Genomic DNA, 17,403 nt, shown 5'->3' on the forward strand with positions numbered 1-17,403 from the left:
AGCTGGACATGAGTGCAACAGCACCCTCCTGCCCATGTTTCCCAGTAACTGGTGTCCATAGGCATACTGCCTCTGATACTGGAGGTAGCATATAGCCATCAGGGCTAGTAGCCATTGATAGCCTTCTCCTCCAGGAATCTGTCCATTCCCCTTTTAAAGCCATCCAAATTGGTGGCCATCACTACATCTTGTGGTAGTGAAATCCACAATTTAACTATGCGCTGTGTGAAGATGCCCTTCCTTTTATCTGTCCTGATCATCCCATCATCCCGTGAAGCTGATTGATGGGAGATTTTATTTATTTGATTCATACCCCATCTTTCTACCAAGAAAATGGCACTTAAGGTCGCTTTTTTTCACGTTTATCAACATAAATGCTCTTTTGGAAAGTAAGGAAGGGCTAAAGACGGTCAGGTCAACATCTGCTGTGAAGGATGTGCAAGCTTTTGAGCATCACAGGAGTCTTCCTCCAGGCAAAATATGCTGTACCAGCCCCCAATAATGCATTCTTCAAAACACGTCATGCTGCACTCTATCTACTTTGCAACATTAATATGAAGGCCAATTTTCAAATTAATTTCAGGAAGGATGCATCTTTTCCTTAGAATAGACTTTAGGAAATGGGAGTAGCAGTCAGGAAATTAGCTAAAGGCTAATATAAATAGAGATGGCCAAGCTCTGTCTTTATAGGCGTTGGTTGAACACAATCACTTCCTCCCCTTCGGTTTGGATGTGAAATGGTATAAGCCACTGGGAGGGCAGCCTATTGTTGAACTCCCATCAATCAATGTTTTGATGAGGGCAGATGCCTAGGTGGCACATTGGCCAGGAATCAAAAGCTGGACTTAACTTGTATGATTTCAGAAGAGAAGAGATAGGCCTACACTATAATAACTTTTAAACCCATTTCAAGCCTGCATAAGCAGCTCCCAACCAAAGGACTTTGGAGTATGTTGCATGGCAAAGGGACGAGGAATAAACTATATGAGCAACTCATAGCGTTGGTTGCAGGGGGGAGGGGGGGCAGAATTCTTAGAGACACGGGTGGGATTCAGAAGGACCACTCTGGATGCCTGGCATTACCACAGACAAGATTAGCAGGGCCAGAGTCATGGATAGGCCTCGTTGTGTCCCTGCAGCATGAGGTATAAAATGCAGCGGAGAACACAGAAAAGCTGCCTCATACTAGGTTGCAGTTTATTCATGTAGCCCTGTATTGTTTATAAGGAATGAATAAATCTGTATGTGATGCTCTGAGACAAGATGTATAATTTACTTGATTTACATCCTGTCTTTCCACCAAGAAATGGCAGTCACGGCAGCTAACAATAATAAGACCAAGATTGGAACAAAGACTGAATTAAGAAAGCCACTGGTTTAGGGCGGGGTGCCGAAGACCCCAATATTGTTACTTTTGATATGTAGCAGCTCAGAAGTAAGAATGGAGATCCCAATCTGGAGAGGGACCCACGTGTGTAGGGTAGGGGGGGCTTTAATTCTTTCTTCCAGCCCGTTGGCCTGGTCCAGATGGTGGGGCATACCTGCAAATTTTCCCTCTGCAAATCTCTCCCAATGAAGTGAATACAGGCTCCCCCCCACCTGTGCAAATTGCAGGCAGGGGCACCCAATCCAGCCTGGGACAGAGGGTTGAAGCCCTCCACCTCCACACTTACTTGTGAGCAAGAAATAAGCCCCAACATGGCTGCATGCGACGAATTAAAGGCAACGTGCAGTTTGGCCCTACAGTCATGTGACATTCCAGCCATGAATTCAAGAGGTCTTCGGCAAGGCACTGTTCCCTCACTTCGGCTGCCACCCCCGTGGTCTGCAATATAAGGCGATACTCTGTGGTTTTTAAACAGCATCCTGATGGCCACCGATCAGGCATACTGGAGCAACAGATTTTCTGAATAAACATGGCGTTAGACTAGATGAACTTTGAAGTTTCTCCCAACTCTGCAACACACATTACCTTACAGCAGGGGTCCCCAGCTTTTTTGGTTTAGGGGGCACATTTAGAATTTTGAAAGAATGATGCGGGTGCTCTCACAAAATTGCTACCATGGGTGGCGGAGTTTGCCCAGTCATGGACCAGTTACCATGGTGGGTATGGCTAGTCATTCATTTCCCATAAGGCAAACTGGTGAGACTCAAAGAAAAGTAACTTCCTAAGAACCTAAGTCCAAGGAACAGGTGGGGTCTGAGTTCCAAAACACAACACCACTCTTTTGAACCCAAAGATGGTTGCTGGAGGTGTCACTTTGCAACACTGCAGCCACCCAGTTAAAAATGAATGCTTCTAATTTTTAAAACATCTTAATAAAATAAAAGTCTGGAGGGACAGGGAGCCTGGGGGGTGCCACGTTGGAGACCCCAGCCTTACAGGGCCATCATAAGGATGTGCATGGTGATGTACAGGAAGGGCTTTGAACACTCCAATCTCCCCAGTTCTTGTTTACTATTATGATGGTGGGAAAAGACCCATTACCACATGACACATTTTAATAAAACAAAAATTTATTTTGATACAAAAATTAAATAGCAAAGTTTTGTGTTTTTTTGTACAATGATAAATTAGAAATTTACAATAGACGTAGATACTCTTTTATACAATCACCAACAAAGGGAGGGGGGAATCAATCAGTGTCCATTTACCTTAAGAAGTTTTGGGGATCAGCAATATCATCCTTAACATAAGTAACATAAAATATGTACCTACGTGTCAAAGGGTATAAAAAACCTGTAATGTGGAAACAATTATTATTATGATTGTAAGGAAAAGTGAGAAGTGGTGGGAATCACTCTGGAACAGAAGATGGTTTTATAAAAGAAAAAAAGAACAGGGGTAAAGGTGCTTAAGTCATTGTAACTTCACTTTGGACACAAGAACAGCCACATTTTTAAAGAGAACATGAATGCAAGTCATAACCCTCAAAACTAGCCATCCGGCTTGCTTCCAGCCCTACCGTCCTGGCTCTCGTCTACATATGCAGCTGAACAAGGTGGTCGAGTTCTGAGGTGGACTGTACCATTTCAGCATGTACCACTCCATCTCAGGATCCTGAGCACCTCATTCTGAAGCCAGGCATATAGATCAGGCACTAATCAGTTTCAGCTGAACGCCACAAGCAAAGGTTTGCAGTATTTTCAAGCACAGAGGTCCACCCACAAGGTCCTTTACAACGTCAAAAAAGAATGCAATACTGCATGGGATTCTGGGAGAAAGCCTCTTGGCTTCCATTTCCTTGAGCTGGCAAAGTGTGCTTATAGCAGTCTTCCCTAACCTGGTGACCTCCAGATGTTTTGGACTACAATTCTCATCAGCCAACATGGCCAATGGCCAGGAATCCTGGGAGTTGTCATCCAAAACATCTGGAGGGCACCAGGCTGGGGAAGGCTGTTTCAGATGGTTCCTATCTTGCACACTGGCAGGTCTGTCCGCATGGATTGCTCACCAGTGTGGCTTCCTCCTAGGCCACAGGATGCATTTGTGCAAACAGCGCAGGCACGTGGGTTGCGAATGTGGCACCAAGATGCTTTTCAGATCGGATGCTTAGATGTGGCACAGGTCATGTGCTGCCCCACACACATAAAGGCCCCCCAAAGCCATGAGCAAAGACCATTTCAGGCGCAAACCTATCTAGATAGGCGGCCGCTCCGAACTCAGAGGTGACCGCCTATCCAAAGCAAGGCAGGAAAAGCACAGGGGGGATTGTTTCCTCTGTGCCTCTCCTGCCGTTTTTTCTGCTAGACAGCCATTTTCGACTGTCTAGCCATGGGGGGTGGGGCGAGCGGGAGAGGAGACTGCTGTATGACACACTGGATCCACTTTCCCTACCCCTTTTCAGCCACTCTGCACTCCTCTTCCGAGCGTGGAGGACAGGGCTTCTCTGCGCTGCCTCCGAGGCAGCGCAGACATGGGGGGGGTCGGTTCTCCAGGAATCGACCGCGAACCACGGGCTCCAAGGTCGGTTCCCAGAAAACAGCATATCCTGTGGCCGTCTAGCCACTGTCTAGCGGCCATAGGATTGCGCCCTCCCCCAGAAAATGGCACATGCAAAATAAAGGCAACATAGGGTAGTATCCAATGGTGTGGTCTCCCTAGCGCTATGGATGTTGAGCTGGCATAAACCAACAGTTGTGCAACACCAAAAGCACAATGGGAAGAAGCAGTGATTTGCTGTTACCATAGTTATGGTGCGGACGTGTTGGCTTATGTTAGTGCAGCACCTCTGGCACTAGAAGGAGCACACCATCGCAGCCTTCTCGTAGGACTGCCATGCCACACAGTTATTCCACAGGGAGACCTTTGTACCCTGCTGGGTTGCTCTGTTTGCAGTTGTGTCCTTTCCCCCTCCGACCTGAATGATTTGGTGCTTATAATGAATAGCTCATCTAGAAAGGCCTGCTGAGCAACAAACAGCAAGCAAAGCTGCTGTGTATATTCCTACAGATTAATTGTCACAAACACAGCTCAGTCAAGGGAGGGGAAATGGCCAACTAGGTACAGAATGGTTGTGTGAATCGGTTCTCACCCCCACGTTTCCTTGAAAGCACCTTAGGAGCGAAACGTGCATATTTGCATCTTGTTACTGAGGGGTTCCACCTTGATTTCCGCACGCTTCAGAGCCACTCCTCAGTTTCTGCGAGGGTGGCAGCACAAATGCCCTCTGGACCCTGGGGAGAAAGTGATATTGAACACAGGGTCAAGCCTGACGCAGTGCCGCCATTGCTCATAGGGAAGTCCCCAGGGGCTTGGAAGCATCTCAAGCTCTGATGAAGAAGCTGTTGCCAATGAAGAAGCTGTTGCCAATGAAGTGAGGGGAAAGGGAAAGAAACCCCAGCCGAACATTACGAGCCAACAAGCACTCGTGCCTTTTAAAAGGCACACAGCAACAGTAACCAATCCGGTGGCCAACAAGGATGCTTGAAAGAGGCCCCTGAATGCTCTTCAGAAAAGGGGAGGGGGAATGCTGCTGCCCACCCTTCGACTGTCAGGGCAAACTGGACTAGAAAGAGAGATGGCCCACACGATACCTTCTTAAAGTTCTGTACTTCCATGCTCAACCAAAAGCATAAGCAGCAGGGGAAAGGATGCTCAGCGCATGGATTGTGGGCACACACTAAGAGCACTCTTTCCATACATGCATAGCAGATGCAGAGGATCAGTGAGGGCTGTAAATAGGTGATGTGGGCTGCAAGCAGACACCACAGAAACTCCAATGGGAGCATGCGCTAGTGCTCCTGAACATGAGGCCCACACACAGAGAATGCAACTCGCGCTATTAAGGCAATTGGGGGAATCCTTCCAGGGCAACTGGGCATACAAACAGAGCCTATTAAAAGTCTGTTCTCTTATAAACATCTAAATGACTTATGCTTCCTCCCTGAATGCTGAATCCAACCAAGACATTTACAGCCATCAAATTCCCTCCAGCCATGGTAGGCTAATGATCCACCAAACCTCATGTTAAAACAGCATTATTCATCAAGCAGTAGCTACATTTATTCTTTCTGGATCCTTTAGAAAGGAGGGGGTGGGAGAGGAGGGGGAAAGGTTGCCATTTTAGCTAAAGATAACTCCCCCCCCCCCCAAAGTACACTCACATTCTTAGACTGATAAAGAGACAAAACCTACTCTGGTTTTGGTTCAGCGGGAGTCAGCTGTACCTACACCTCATGGCTGGAGAATGTCCTTTTAATTGTAATTGACACACAAATTATGCAACTGATCTGTGCGAATGCAATGCTGCCAAGGAACGTAACATTTCAGTTCACCCAGACTGGCGTCAACACAGATGCAATCACACAAGAGTGAAATATATTAAGCCTTAATTGCTTAATGCAATGGGTCTCCAGGGAAGGGCAGATTAGTTTACTCGGAGGGGGCGGGAGAGGAGAGAAACAAAACAGAACAGGCTCTGAATAAGCCAATTGTCAAAAATGACCCTCCACTCACTTTTCCTCATTAGCCACATGCTGCAGACGGAAGGAGGACTATAAAAATAAAAAGGGAACGTCCTCAGACATTAGGCTGGGGAATACCTAACAGTAGGAGGAGTCTGGAAAACAGCACAGTCACATATCAGGGCTGGGGGAAAGACTCAAGATTCAGGGAGTTGGGAGCGTGGAAGGAAGAGAGAAGAGATGGCATCTGGCCGTAAGCCAGTGGAGGCTGGTGGCTCCGATGTCAGTGGGGCAGTGAATCCGCTCCAGGTTTCAGTCAGAGCCAGTCAGAACTCTAAAGGAGCTATAGCTTCCACTGTTCTGAGCAAAGGTTAGGCTTCAGTTCCTAATTTTATGCTTCTTCGGATAAGGTACGGATGGGTGCAATCAGCCAGGAAATTCTCTTTTGCAAAACCCCACTGAAACAAGACAGAATTGTTACAGTGGATGACACCATACAGATTCCATTAAAACCAACAGGAAAACCCCTCTTGCATGAATGGGTGTGAGCTCTACGTATCAAAAGCTGATGGGCCCATTCTAAACAGCAGCATGCTACAGCCCTATCAGGCTGTAGGTGGGGAACTGGAAGACTAACGCTCTAACATGTTGAAAAACAATCCCTGCATGTAGAAAATTAGCGCAGCAAGGAGAAAGAGCCTCCCCGATATCCTAGGTGGTGGGTTTTTACATGCAGGTGGATTTGGGGTGTATGATATTGGTGCTGACCATACGAAATATGCTATCTCCTAGTTGCAGCTTGAAATGGTGAAGCCCAGCTAGGGCTGTACCACACTGTTCTTCAGAATGTGGTAGGTCATTTCTCTGTTAAGGTTCAACACTCGACTTACTGAAGTATGGAAACAAACATACGCCTGCAGGAACATGGTTAAGCACCTGGATAACTTGGTTGCCAGTGGAATTATGAATCGATTCCACCATTCAACCCTAAAGGCATTTACTTCCATTGGCAGCCCTTCCCTACCCAAACGGCTCAGTGTAACAAGTGTCCTTCAGGCAAGGACGATATGCTCTGCTCTACCCTGTGCAGTAGTAAACCCCATCAGGGGCTCTGTGTGGGGCACATGGGTACAAAGGAGCACATTACAACACAGTTACAGAGCCAATTACTTTAAAGGACAGGAGGGTGGATCTGGATTAAGTTAGCTGTACATAGCTCCCATTGAAATCTACAGGAGCTAAGGGACAAAACAGACCTTACTTTAAAGATGTAGCTAGCAGCGATGTATTTTTCCATTTTTACTCTAGAGTAGGTACAGGGGCCCAATCTCGATTGGGACCCTAGCATGGGAGTAGAAGGTCTTTAACACTCTCCCCTGACACTGCGGGACCAATCCAGATATGGAGGCTCATGCCTGCAATTTCCATTCTCAATTTCTTTTGCAAAAAAGAAATCACAGATTACTGGGGGGGAGGGGGGATCTGGATTGGGCCCATACTGAGGAGGAAAATGTTAGAGGCCTTCTACCCCTTATGCTAGTGTCTTAATCCTAACGGGGGCCCCTGTCCAACTCTAGAGTAAAACTGAAAAATAAAAAAGGCATTGCTGTTAGCTATGTCTTTAAAGTAATGCCTGTTTTAACGCAAAGTCACAACTAACTTGTTCCATTGATTCCAGCGGGGACATACGCACAACTATCTTAGTTCGGATCCAACCTAGGGTCTTCCCAACCTGAGTCAGAGAGATTCAAAGGGACACTGGTTCGATCCTTCAGTGCAGTCCTGACAAGGTAAGGATCCCCTTAAAGCAGCATTTCTTGTAGCAAAGGAAAGTGATGTTCTGGGTTTTAATGAGCGTTATCAAGCCAGCAGCTTTATAGCAGGGGTTTAGAACCTCAGGCCTGGGGGTCTGAATCCTGCCTGCCTGGGTTATCCAGATAGCCATGCCCTTTCCACTGGCATGGCCCTCTTTGTCCCAACCATTTGGTGGCTTTGTGCAGTTTCCCCCTCTTTCTAAAAGGCTGAAATGCCTCTCCTAAGGCTGAGTTACTGGCAGGAAGAACATTAAACTAAAAATATGCTGGCATTGTTGGTGTTTTAGTCCTGCCCGCCACTGGAATGTGACCCCTGAGAGATTCTCTGAAATGGAATTCAGTTTTGCACCCCTGCTTTATGGTCTCAGCCAGACTGTTTCAACTGGGCGCCCTGCCGATGTTCTAGACTTCAACTCCTGTTAGCCCCACGTAGCACAGCCAATAGTCAGGAAGGTTGGGAACTGAGGGCGCCAGTTTGGGGCAGGCTGATCTAAGTTATACGAACTTCTACACACTGCCAGGCTGTGTGTGTGATTTGGATAATAAAAATTTTGGCGGGATCCTGCACTGGAGGAAGGGATTTTACACCACCCGAAGATGGTTCTTGATTCTCTGAGGCTGCCACTCACTTTTTTTTACACCCAGTACACCACCTAAAATTATCTCCAGCTTTGTTAATTTAAGAACTGTCCAGTTTCTCTCCACTTCTGTTTTCTACCTACCGAGGAACCTGTGTCTTTCACCTAAGTATGGAAACAGATCTAGGTAAAAGCTGGGTGTTATACTTTCAGAAGTGGGGGATTAACCATTGTTTGCCCGTTTCTTCATCCCAAGAATCCTAGAGAGAGTCCTAGGTGGAACTTGAAACCACCACAACACCTAGCAAAGCACCTAATTTGAACGTCTGCTACCTCCCCTCACATTCCATCCTCAGACTGAGACTAAATGCAGACTCCATGGCTTCAACATCAGCCAGCTTCCCTCCCCTCCTTTGTTTTCCATTTAGCCTGATGAAGAGTTCTACAGAACTCGAAAGCTTGTGCGCTATTTAGTAACATTCTGGTGGGCCTAATCAAAGGTACTGGAGCCATTGCCAAACACAAGCTTCCAGCCCTCCAAGGTAGACCTCTGTGTAAGAGGAACACACACACACACCCGCCTCCAAATCTCCTGAAGTCAGCAGCCCTCACTGTTCACAAGAACAGGTCCCTACACCAGCGGAGAGATTTGCCCTTGGAATTCTTTCCTTCACTGCTTTAGGAGACACAGCTAAAAATATGACTTGGAGGCAGAGAAGGGGGGCTGGGGAGAGAGAGAGAAGGTACATCGGGTGTTGTTCGGAGATGCAAAGTTCCACGATTCCCAAAGACACAAGGATGCTGTTTTCTGGAAGAAATCCAACAGGTTCTGATTTTTGTTTTCACAGCTTTGTGGAGCCACTGCAGGGTCTCTCGTTTCTTTTCCCCCCAGAAGCTCTGTTCTACTGTTCATCATAAGTTTGTCCGGTTTATTAAGGCCTCGGCCCGAACCCCAAATTCTGCAGAAGCAGAAAGATCACGCACAGTTCCTTTCCCCAGCCACGCAAGCTGTTACAGCGTTCTTGCCACAGACGTGTTTACGTGCCACCAACTCTTCTCGAAGGTGGGGGTGGGAGAGGAGACGAGGAGATATGAAGCCCGCTTGCTACTGGTTTTTGTTTACACCACAGTCTCGTTCCCTTTCCCGGGCTTCACCCAGCCATCGGCTCTTTTATCCCCCCGTTTCACTCGCCCAGAGTTCACCAGTCTGTTGGAGCACCTCTGCCAGGTGTGCAGTGTTTTGGCAGACCAGATCCACATCCCTGACGTGATACCCACCAGCAAGGACATGAAAATCTTAAGCATCTCCACGGCCATGTTGGAGTCATCTGCCGAGTAGCGGAAGATCGTCCAGTTGGAGATTTCGTAGAAGTAGCAAGCGATGACACAGGTGGCTGGGACGGTGTAGAGCACCGAAAAGACGCCAATTTTCACCATCAGCCTCTCCAGCTTGTCCGTTTTGGTCCCATCCTTCTGAAGGTTGGACCGGATTTTAAATAAAGCCACCAAGCCAGCAGCGATGAACAGGGTCCCAATCACCAAATAGGTGAAAAGGGGGGCCACCACAAAGCCGGTCAGCGCATCGAGGTTCTGGTTGCCGACGTAGCAGAGTCCGGTCAGCTCATCGGCATCCACCAGCCTCATAATCAAAATGACAATGGTCTTGACCGCAGGGATGGCCCAGGCCGCGATGTGGAAATACGAACTGTGCATCTCGATGGCCTCGTGACCCCACTTGAGTCCAGCTGCCAGAAACCACGTCAGCGTCAGGATCACCCACCAGATGGAGCTCGCCATCCCGAAAAAGTACAGCAGCAAGAAAATTATAGCACATCCTGTGTTCTTGAGGCCCTCTTGGATGAGGACAGGTTCTGCCGCCTCTTCAAAATCGCAGGAAATCCTTTCCCGGCCCACCGTCAGCCGGACAATATAAGCAATGCTATAAATATTGTAGCACATGCTCAGGAAGATAATGGGGCGCTCGGGGTAGGAAAAGCGAGAGGAGTCAATCAGAAAGGTGAGGACCGTGAAGGCGGTGGAAACGAAGCAAAGGCTCGCCCACACAGCCATCCAGACATCCGCAAACGCCTTGGCCGGCCGGGTGTAAAGGCCAGCATCATAGCCGCACTTGAGAACGCAGCTCAGGCTCCGTTTGACCCAGATATATTGGTCTGAGCTAGATCCGATGGTGTGGCATTCCTCTCCGGGGTGCAGGGGGGTTTTGCTGTGAAGGGGAACCTCTTCGTCTCCTGGACCCTCCATGCACATGTGATTGTGGTCATTCTGTGGGGGGAACTTGCTGCAGTTCAAACTCTCTGGCCAGGAGAAGCCAAATTCTTTGAGGACTGGCTCGCACCGTCTTTTGACAGAGAGGCACATGCCGCCGCAGGGGCCGATTGGGATGTTAATCTTCTCCGTGCACATGGGGACAGAGACCGAACAAAGGAAAAACTGGAAGAGAAAGATAACAAACTTAAGCTGGAGCATGCACAACACCATGCTCTCTTTAACTCAGCTTTCCCCCGACCTGGTGCCCTCCAGTGGCCACACCGGCTGGAGATGTAGTCCAACAGATCTGACGACACCAGGCTGGGGAAGGCCGCTCTAATCCATTAGCAGAGAAGAGTACATGGAGAATAAACACGTATTCCCCACGTACTCTCACTTATTTGCCATTTAAATAAATCAAAACCCAAAGGATTCAGGAACACTTGCAAAGCCCTCTGTATATAAAAAGCAAAGATAGCAGTGTTGGTCCAGGAAGGGAAAAAAATACAAATACACAGTTGGGCAATACTTCCATTAGGACCAAGCCAAGTGTCACAAAAGAGAGTGCAAGCTTTCAGGTGGGACAGAACTCTTTGTCAGGCTAGCCTGATGAAGAGTTCTGGAGAACTCAAAAACTTGAACATGCTTTTGTGAAATCTTTGTTGGTCCTAATACAGGCATTTTCCTCTGCATAAGTTTGGTCACAGCAAATTCAGCCAAGATTGTACCCAGATTAACATCAAACTATAATTTACAAAACAAAACAAGACATTATACTTGAAGATCAAATAAAAGGGATTTTTGAAAGTATAAACTCAAAATAGAAAATACAGCACAGGAGAAGAAATTCAGCATCCACTCTCTGGCTTCACTCCACCCACATTACAGTGTGTAGCATCATCCCCTTAAATCCTTTCATAATCCAGTTCTCAGGACTGATCAAGGGTCTGTCTATATGTGCAATGAATCAAGCGGTAAAGTTTTTCCTGTACTATAGTATTTTCTACAGGTGTAAGAATAGTAAATTTGAGTTCGCCCGTGTGTGTATGTGTGTAAACCTGCATTTATGAAATCAGCATGAACAGTAGAAGAATTCAGACTGACTTTCTCCCTAACGTGCTATTCTTCTATAAGCAGGGTTATTTTTACTGTGTTTAGACACAAGCACACAACACCAGCAGCATTCAAAACGCAAGCCCTCAGACTGCACCCTGAAACGGCAGAATCCAGGAAAACTTTACTGCTTGACTCTGCATGAGGGGGAGTGCCTCTGAACCTATTGCAAGAATGAACTGCTTTGCCACAAAGACTAGTGTACTCAACCTGGATCATTTCTTGAATAGTTGTATGCTGGCACCAGAAGCAACTGGGATTGATTTAGAGAGATATGCAGGACTGTTATTATTAATACTCGCTTGGTGCCAGCCAGATCTGAGGCACTGTACAGGTCTTTCAAACAACATAGCTCTTGTGAAGTTGGATTTGCAGAACAATCCTATGGGTATTTACTCAGCACCAAAACTTTCAGAATACTAAAAAAAGAAATTTGGCATTACTAGAAATAAATCAGTAAAGCAATTTACAGTCTTATTACTCCCATTTTACAGATAGCAACGGAGGCCAAAAGTCACAGGGCAGAGGCCACATTTGAACCCCAGTGTCTTACATTTAAGCCGAGCTCTCCCAAACAATGAAAACCAAACACAGGCATATAAACAGCCGTTCGTTTTAGCTGCCAGTGGCAAGTAAAGAAGCTCGCTAGCTGACTAGGCAGGGATGCAAGTTTTATAATGGCCGCACATTGATAACGTGGGCTAGTAAAAATATCTGTGGGCTAGCTACTTGTCTGAAAGTATTTGCAGGGCTACTTTAAATGTTTGGTTTTTGTTTTTTTAAGAGAGAGTTTATTTGCCATCCTCTGAGCTTGGAAGCTGCACAGTTGCCCATGTCTTTTGCACATTCCGTTTTCATGCTTTAAGAAGCCAGCACGAAGATTCTCTCTTCGCTGGTGTGAAAATAACTGGCATACTTAAGACATAGCTGTTTCTCGTTTTGTTTATTAACTTCGATCCAGAGCGTACTCTCCGGTGTGAGCTGCCGTCCAAATTCCAGAGCTGCCAGAGAGAACATACACTCTGACAGGGATAACCTGCCAATCTGCAAAAAAAAAAAAAGGTTTTGGGTTCACTGCTGCAAGCCAACTGCTTTCAACTTCATGTGTAAATTAACCTCAAGCAGGAGGGAGGGGACAGGCCAGAGAAAAACGGGGGAGAGAGAGAAGTGGAAAGACCTTTTGCATATTGTGTTTCAGTGCTGCAAGCAACCCAGCCCTTCCTGGATTTAGATGTTATTGTAACTTGGTTTCTTATCTGCAGATTCACACTTGATGGAAAAGTCTTGGGGACGTTCCTTCTTGCGCGTCTGCACAGCCCTTCGGCTTTCTCTCAAGATTAAGAAAAGCGTGGTGTAGCAGCATCCTTATGATTAAACTGGACTGTTTTTATTCTTAATACTGTAAGCCACTCTGCGTACAACGGCAGGAGAGTAACACAACAACTATGTTACTATCATGTGTTGGATTAGGGCCGGAGAGACCCAAGTTCAAAACTCCATTCTGGCATGAAGCTCACTGACCTTGGGCCAGTCACGCACTCTCAGTCAGCCTAACCTACCTCACAAGGTTGTTGTAAGGATAAAACAGGAGGTATTTATTTGTTTACTAAATTTATAAACTGTTCTAAACAATTTCCCAAGCGGCAACTAGTGAGGAAAAAATAAATAATTCAAGTATCAAAAGGATAAGAATATTTAAAATCAAATTATACCCATAAAGCCATGGCTGGTTTTATTCATATTTTCATTTATTGTGATGTACACCACTTTGAACTCCTTGGAGGAATGGCAGGGTATAAATAAAATTAATCTCTGTTTAAACATGCACCAGGACACACACCATGGTACGAAGTAGCAGCACCAAAGAGTACAAGGGTTTTACTCTTGAGCAGGGACCTGACTGTTTTCCAGCTGTACTGGATGGCTCTTTTGGACACTGATGTCCATGCTGATCCATTCAGCCTCCACTCTGCTATTTGAACTAGATGGGACCAGCACATACACCTCACAGGGTTCCCCAGTTTTAGACTCCTTACTCCATGGCTGAGCAATACCTTTATTAGGACTATAAAACTGTGCAAGCTTTTGAGTTCTCCAGAACTCTTCATCAGCCTAGGTGGTACAAAAAGCAGGGGACGGGGGAAGAAAGAAAATCCAAAAATCTGGCCAGGTGTCAAGGCCAAATGCGAGGACTTTGTTTCTTTCCCCATCCCCTGCTTTGTGTACCACCTAGCCTGATGAAGAGTTCTGGAGAACTCAAAAGCTTGCACAGTTTTCTGGAATTTGGGGTATTGCCCAACTGTGGATTTATTTTTTTTTCTCATGGATCAGTGTAGCTACCTTTTCTTTTGTTTTTTATGTGCTCTGGAGAAGACTCCTCACTGAATCAGCACACCTGATCCCCCCAAAGCCGTCTGTCTGGAAACACCCACGAGTGGATTAGGAGCCCCATCCCTCCCATGAACATGTTGCGAAAGGCTGTTTAGAAAATTCGCCATTTCTTCAGCCCAACTGTGAATAGGCCAGCATGGCGGGTTACAGGACCGTCAGGGCTGACTGACCATATGCTCCGGCAGTGAGTCTAGAGTGGAGAGCAAGTCATAAGAAAACAGTACCTCTACACATGTGCAGAAGGAACTGCCCCAATTAACCAGACCTACGGCTCCCTGCCTAGAGAGCAGGATTTCCAAGCAGCCTTGAATCTCAGCCAGCGCTTAATTCATGAGAAGAGATACTGGAGCCCACCTTGCCTGGAACACCCATCCTCCACCCTCACTGGGCAATTGGAGGCTGATCGCGGGTTCTCAGTGGCAAGGCACTCTGCACATGCCCCAAGACCATCATTATTATTTCTTTAAGGCTGCAGTCCCAAGAGCAAGTTTACTAAGGAGCAGGTCTCGCTGAATTCAGTGGGGCTTACTTCCGAGTAAACGTGCTTGGGCTCGCTCTATTCACCCAGGACTCCCAGCCTCTGGCGAGAACTCCGCCTTCCAGAAATCAAAACCTGGGAGCAGCTAAACCCGCAGGAAGAAATACTGTTGCTACCGCGCGCGCTTGCCCCGACGTTCAATTCCGCCGAGTTCAACCGGGCTCGCTCCAAGGTCGCCGCGCCCGCGGGCACCGCACTCCTCAGAAGCAAATGGGTCTTATATTCCCCAAGGAGAGACAAGGCGGCAGCGCGACATGAATCCCCGGGCCACCTTCTGCCGCGTTTGGACACCGGGGTGGCGGAGGAACTAGGTCCCCCATAGGAACCTCTGTGAAGAAATAATCCGGGGGGGGGGGGCACAGAACGGCCGAGCTCGGAAGCGGCGGCGGCGGCGGCACCCACCTGCAACTGGCTGGAGCAGCCGTACTGGATAAGCGGGGTGAAGGTGGTGAGCTGGAGCTCGGCGTCCGCTTGCGAGTCGTGCCCGACCAAGTTGGGCATCTTGGTGACGTTGTAGCCCAGGTTCTGGCACATGGCGATGCGGATGGCATCGCAGCGCCGCTCCTCGTCGTCGAAGCCGCGCGCGCCCTCCGCCGCCAGCAGCAGCAGCAGCAGCAGCAGCGGCCAGGGCCGGGCAGCGGGGTCCCCCGGTCCCGGGGCCATCGCCCAGCGGGCTGCCCTGCGCTCCCGCCGCCGCCGGGCTCCAGCCCAGCCCGGCCCAGCCCAGCCGGAGCACGAGCGAGGGAGCGGGCGGAGGCGCCACCCCTTCCCCGCGCCGGAGGGCCGATCGCGCGCCGGCCGCCCCGCGCCGCTGCCTGCCCCGTGCGCCCTCGGAGCGCGCGCCTGCCTCAGCCGCCGGCGCAGCGCGCTGTGACTCCAGGCGAGGAGGCCCCGCCAGGCGAGAGGGAGGCGCCGGCGCGACCCCTGGCGAAGGAGGCGGAGGGGCGGGCAACAACCTGCCCAGGGGCGGGGCGGCGGCGCCTCGGGCCGCCCCCGCCGAGAGCCGGAGCAGCGCCGGCCGGCCGGCCGAGCCGGCGCCGCTTGGAGACGGAGGGAGTTCGGGCAGACGGCGAGCGCGGCCTGGGAGGCTGCAGTCCGCGCTCGCTTGGAAGCCAGGCCCGCTGAACTCCGCGGGAGCCCACGGGGCCAGGACAGGCTGCGACCCTTCCTCAGAGGTGCACCCAGGAGTAAGCCCCCCAGCACGCTGTGACTTACCTCTGAGTAGAGGCGCGCGGGGCTGCGCCTTGGGGGGGGGAGAAGAAGAAAGGGGCGGGGGAGGCGTCGCCAGGTACTTCAAACCCCTCGGAGCCCAGGCCCATGGGCAACAGGTCCGCGCAAAATGCGCACATGTTAATTTATACCTATATAGGGACATTTGGAAATGACTGCCAAGATTCATTTAGATTTCACCGGAGGTAAAGCCAGCCGATTAATTCCTCAACCAAACCATCTCAAATAAAATAAATTCTTCCAGTTAATTTGCACCCTGCCTCCGATCATCCCACTCGTATGGAAAAGGTTTTTTTTCTAAGCTTCATTGCCATGCAGGGCCAGGTTGCTTTTGGGGGGCGGGTAGCGTTGCAGCGAGTGGGATGGGAAGAATCCCCCTTGAAAATCAGTCCCTGCATGGCAATGAAGCTGATAAAAGAATCCAAGGGCGTTGTTAGGCCTGGACCTATGAGGCCTGAGCCCCCCATCCATTCCCCAGGCCCCCCCATCCATTCCCCAGAGACCTAATTGTCCATTGGTGCCACTGGAAGTTTTTTTCTCAGCTTAATTGACATGGGGGGGGGGTAGTTTTCAAGGGGGTTGCAGCTGGGGAGGGATGGGTTTTCCTGCCTTCCCACATGTTGCAATGCCCCCTCCAGCCCCGGGTGGCAATTAAGTTTAGAAAAAACAATTCTGTTGGTGCCAATAGAGTTTTTTCCCCTAAACTTAGCTGCCATACAGGGTGGGGGGTATTTCCAGTTGGAGAGGAAAGGGTTACCCTCCCTTCCCTGTACATTTTGGCCCCTCCAAATTCCCCCTCCCCACGGCATTTGAGCTTAGCAAAAAGAAGCAAAACCCCACCAATGGAAAGATTGGGCCCCAGTTCTTCAGTGCGCCGAGCAACACCCCAGCCTGCAACCCCAAACATGTTTACTTGCAGGGCAGTGTGCATGGGCTTGCTGCCAAACAGATGTACTGGTCTTCATGTCCTTGAGAGGGTTCCATCAATTAACAGAAGCCTATAAATAGTTTTAAACAAATAAAAATAAATAAATATATGGGCTGACGGTGAACTTTTAAGAGCATAAAAACAAGGCCAGCCCAAGTGATTTTGCTGTCTGAGACCAAGGCCAAGATGGTGCCCGTCCCCCTCTGCTCCATGTACAAAAAGCTATCCAGACTGGCAGTAGAATCTTATTTCAGCCCTGGCAGTGGGACCCTGGCCCCCCACCCACCACACCGGACTAGCTTAAGACCAGGGGCAGGCAACCTTTTCGGCCCATGGGCACATTGGGCCGTTTGAGAAAGTGTTCTGGGCACCACCACAAAATGGCTGTGGTAGGAGGTACGGCTAGCTGCAAAGGACAAGTAACCTGCCCTAAATCTATTGCTGAACAAACCTATGTGAGCTTACTCAGAAGTCAGCCCCATTGTGTTCAAAAGGGCTTATTCCCCGTGAAGTGTGCATAGGGATTGCAGCCTAATGATGCCATTTTATGCATGTCTATTCAGAAGGCAGTCCCACTGAGTTCAACGGGCCCTTGCTCCAAATTAATTGCATGTAGCATTACAGCCTTAGTTTTTA

The 17,403-nt window shown here is 48.8% G+C and overlaps 1 protein-coding gene across 3 annotated transcripts; it reads right to left on the bottom strand.

Annotated features, from left to right (window-relative positions):
• Positions 1-2,499: 2,499 nt before the first annotated feature.
• Positions 2,500-15,618, bottom strand: FZD4 (frizzled class receptor 4). Of its 3 annotated transcripts, XM_084842549.1 has the most exons (3): positions 15,012-15,102; positions 12,597-12,724; positions 2,500-10,750 (listed from the first exon to the last, which is right to left on the bottom strand). In XM_084842549.1, exon 3 carries the CDS (start codon positions 10,721-10,723, stop codon positions 9,419-9,421), a length of 1,305 nt encoding a protein of 434 aa, XP_084698675.1. In that variant the 5' UTR covers positions 10,724-10,750; positions 12,597-12,724; positions 15,012-15,102; the 3' UTR covers positions 2,500-9,418. The 3 variants fall into 3 exon arrangements, with proteins under 3 accessions (XP_084698675.1, XP_084698673.1, XP_084698674.1); XM_084842547.1 differs by lacking the exon at positions 12,597-12,724 and having other exon boundaries at positions 15,012-15,618; XM_084842548.1 differs by having other exon boundaries at positions 2,500-12,724.
• Positions 15,619-17,403: the final 1,785 nt, after the last annotated feature.

This window comes from Heloderma suspectum, chromosome 3, assembly GCF_057233095.1.
Source record: "Heloderma suspectum isolate Gila_16-S chromosome 3, 16-S_ref, whole genome shotgun sequence".
Classification (NCBI taxonomy): Eukaryota; Metazoa; Chordata; class Lepidosauria; order Squamata; family Helodermatidae; genus Heloderma; species Heloderma suspectum.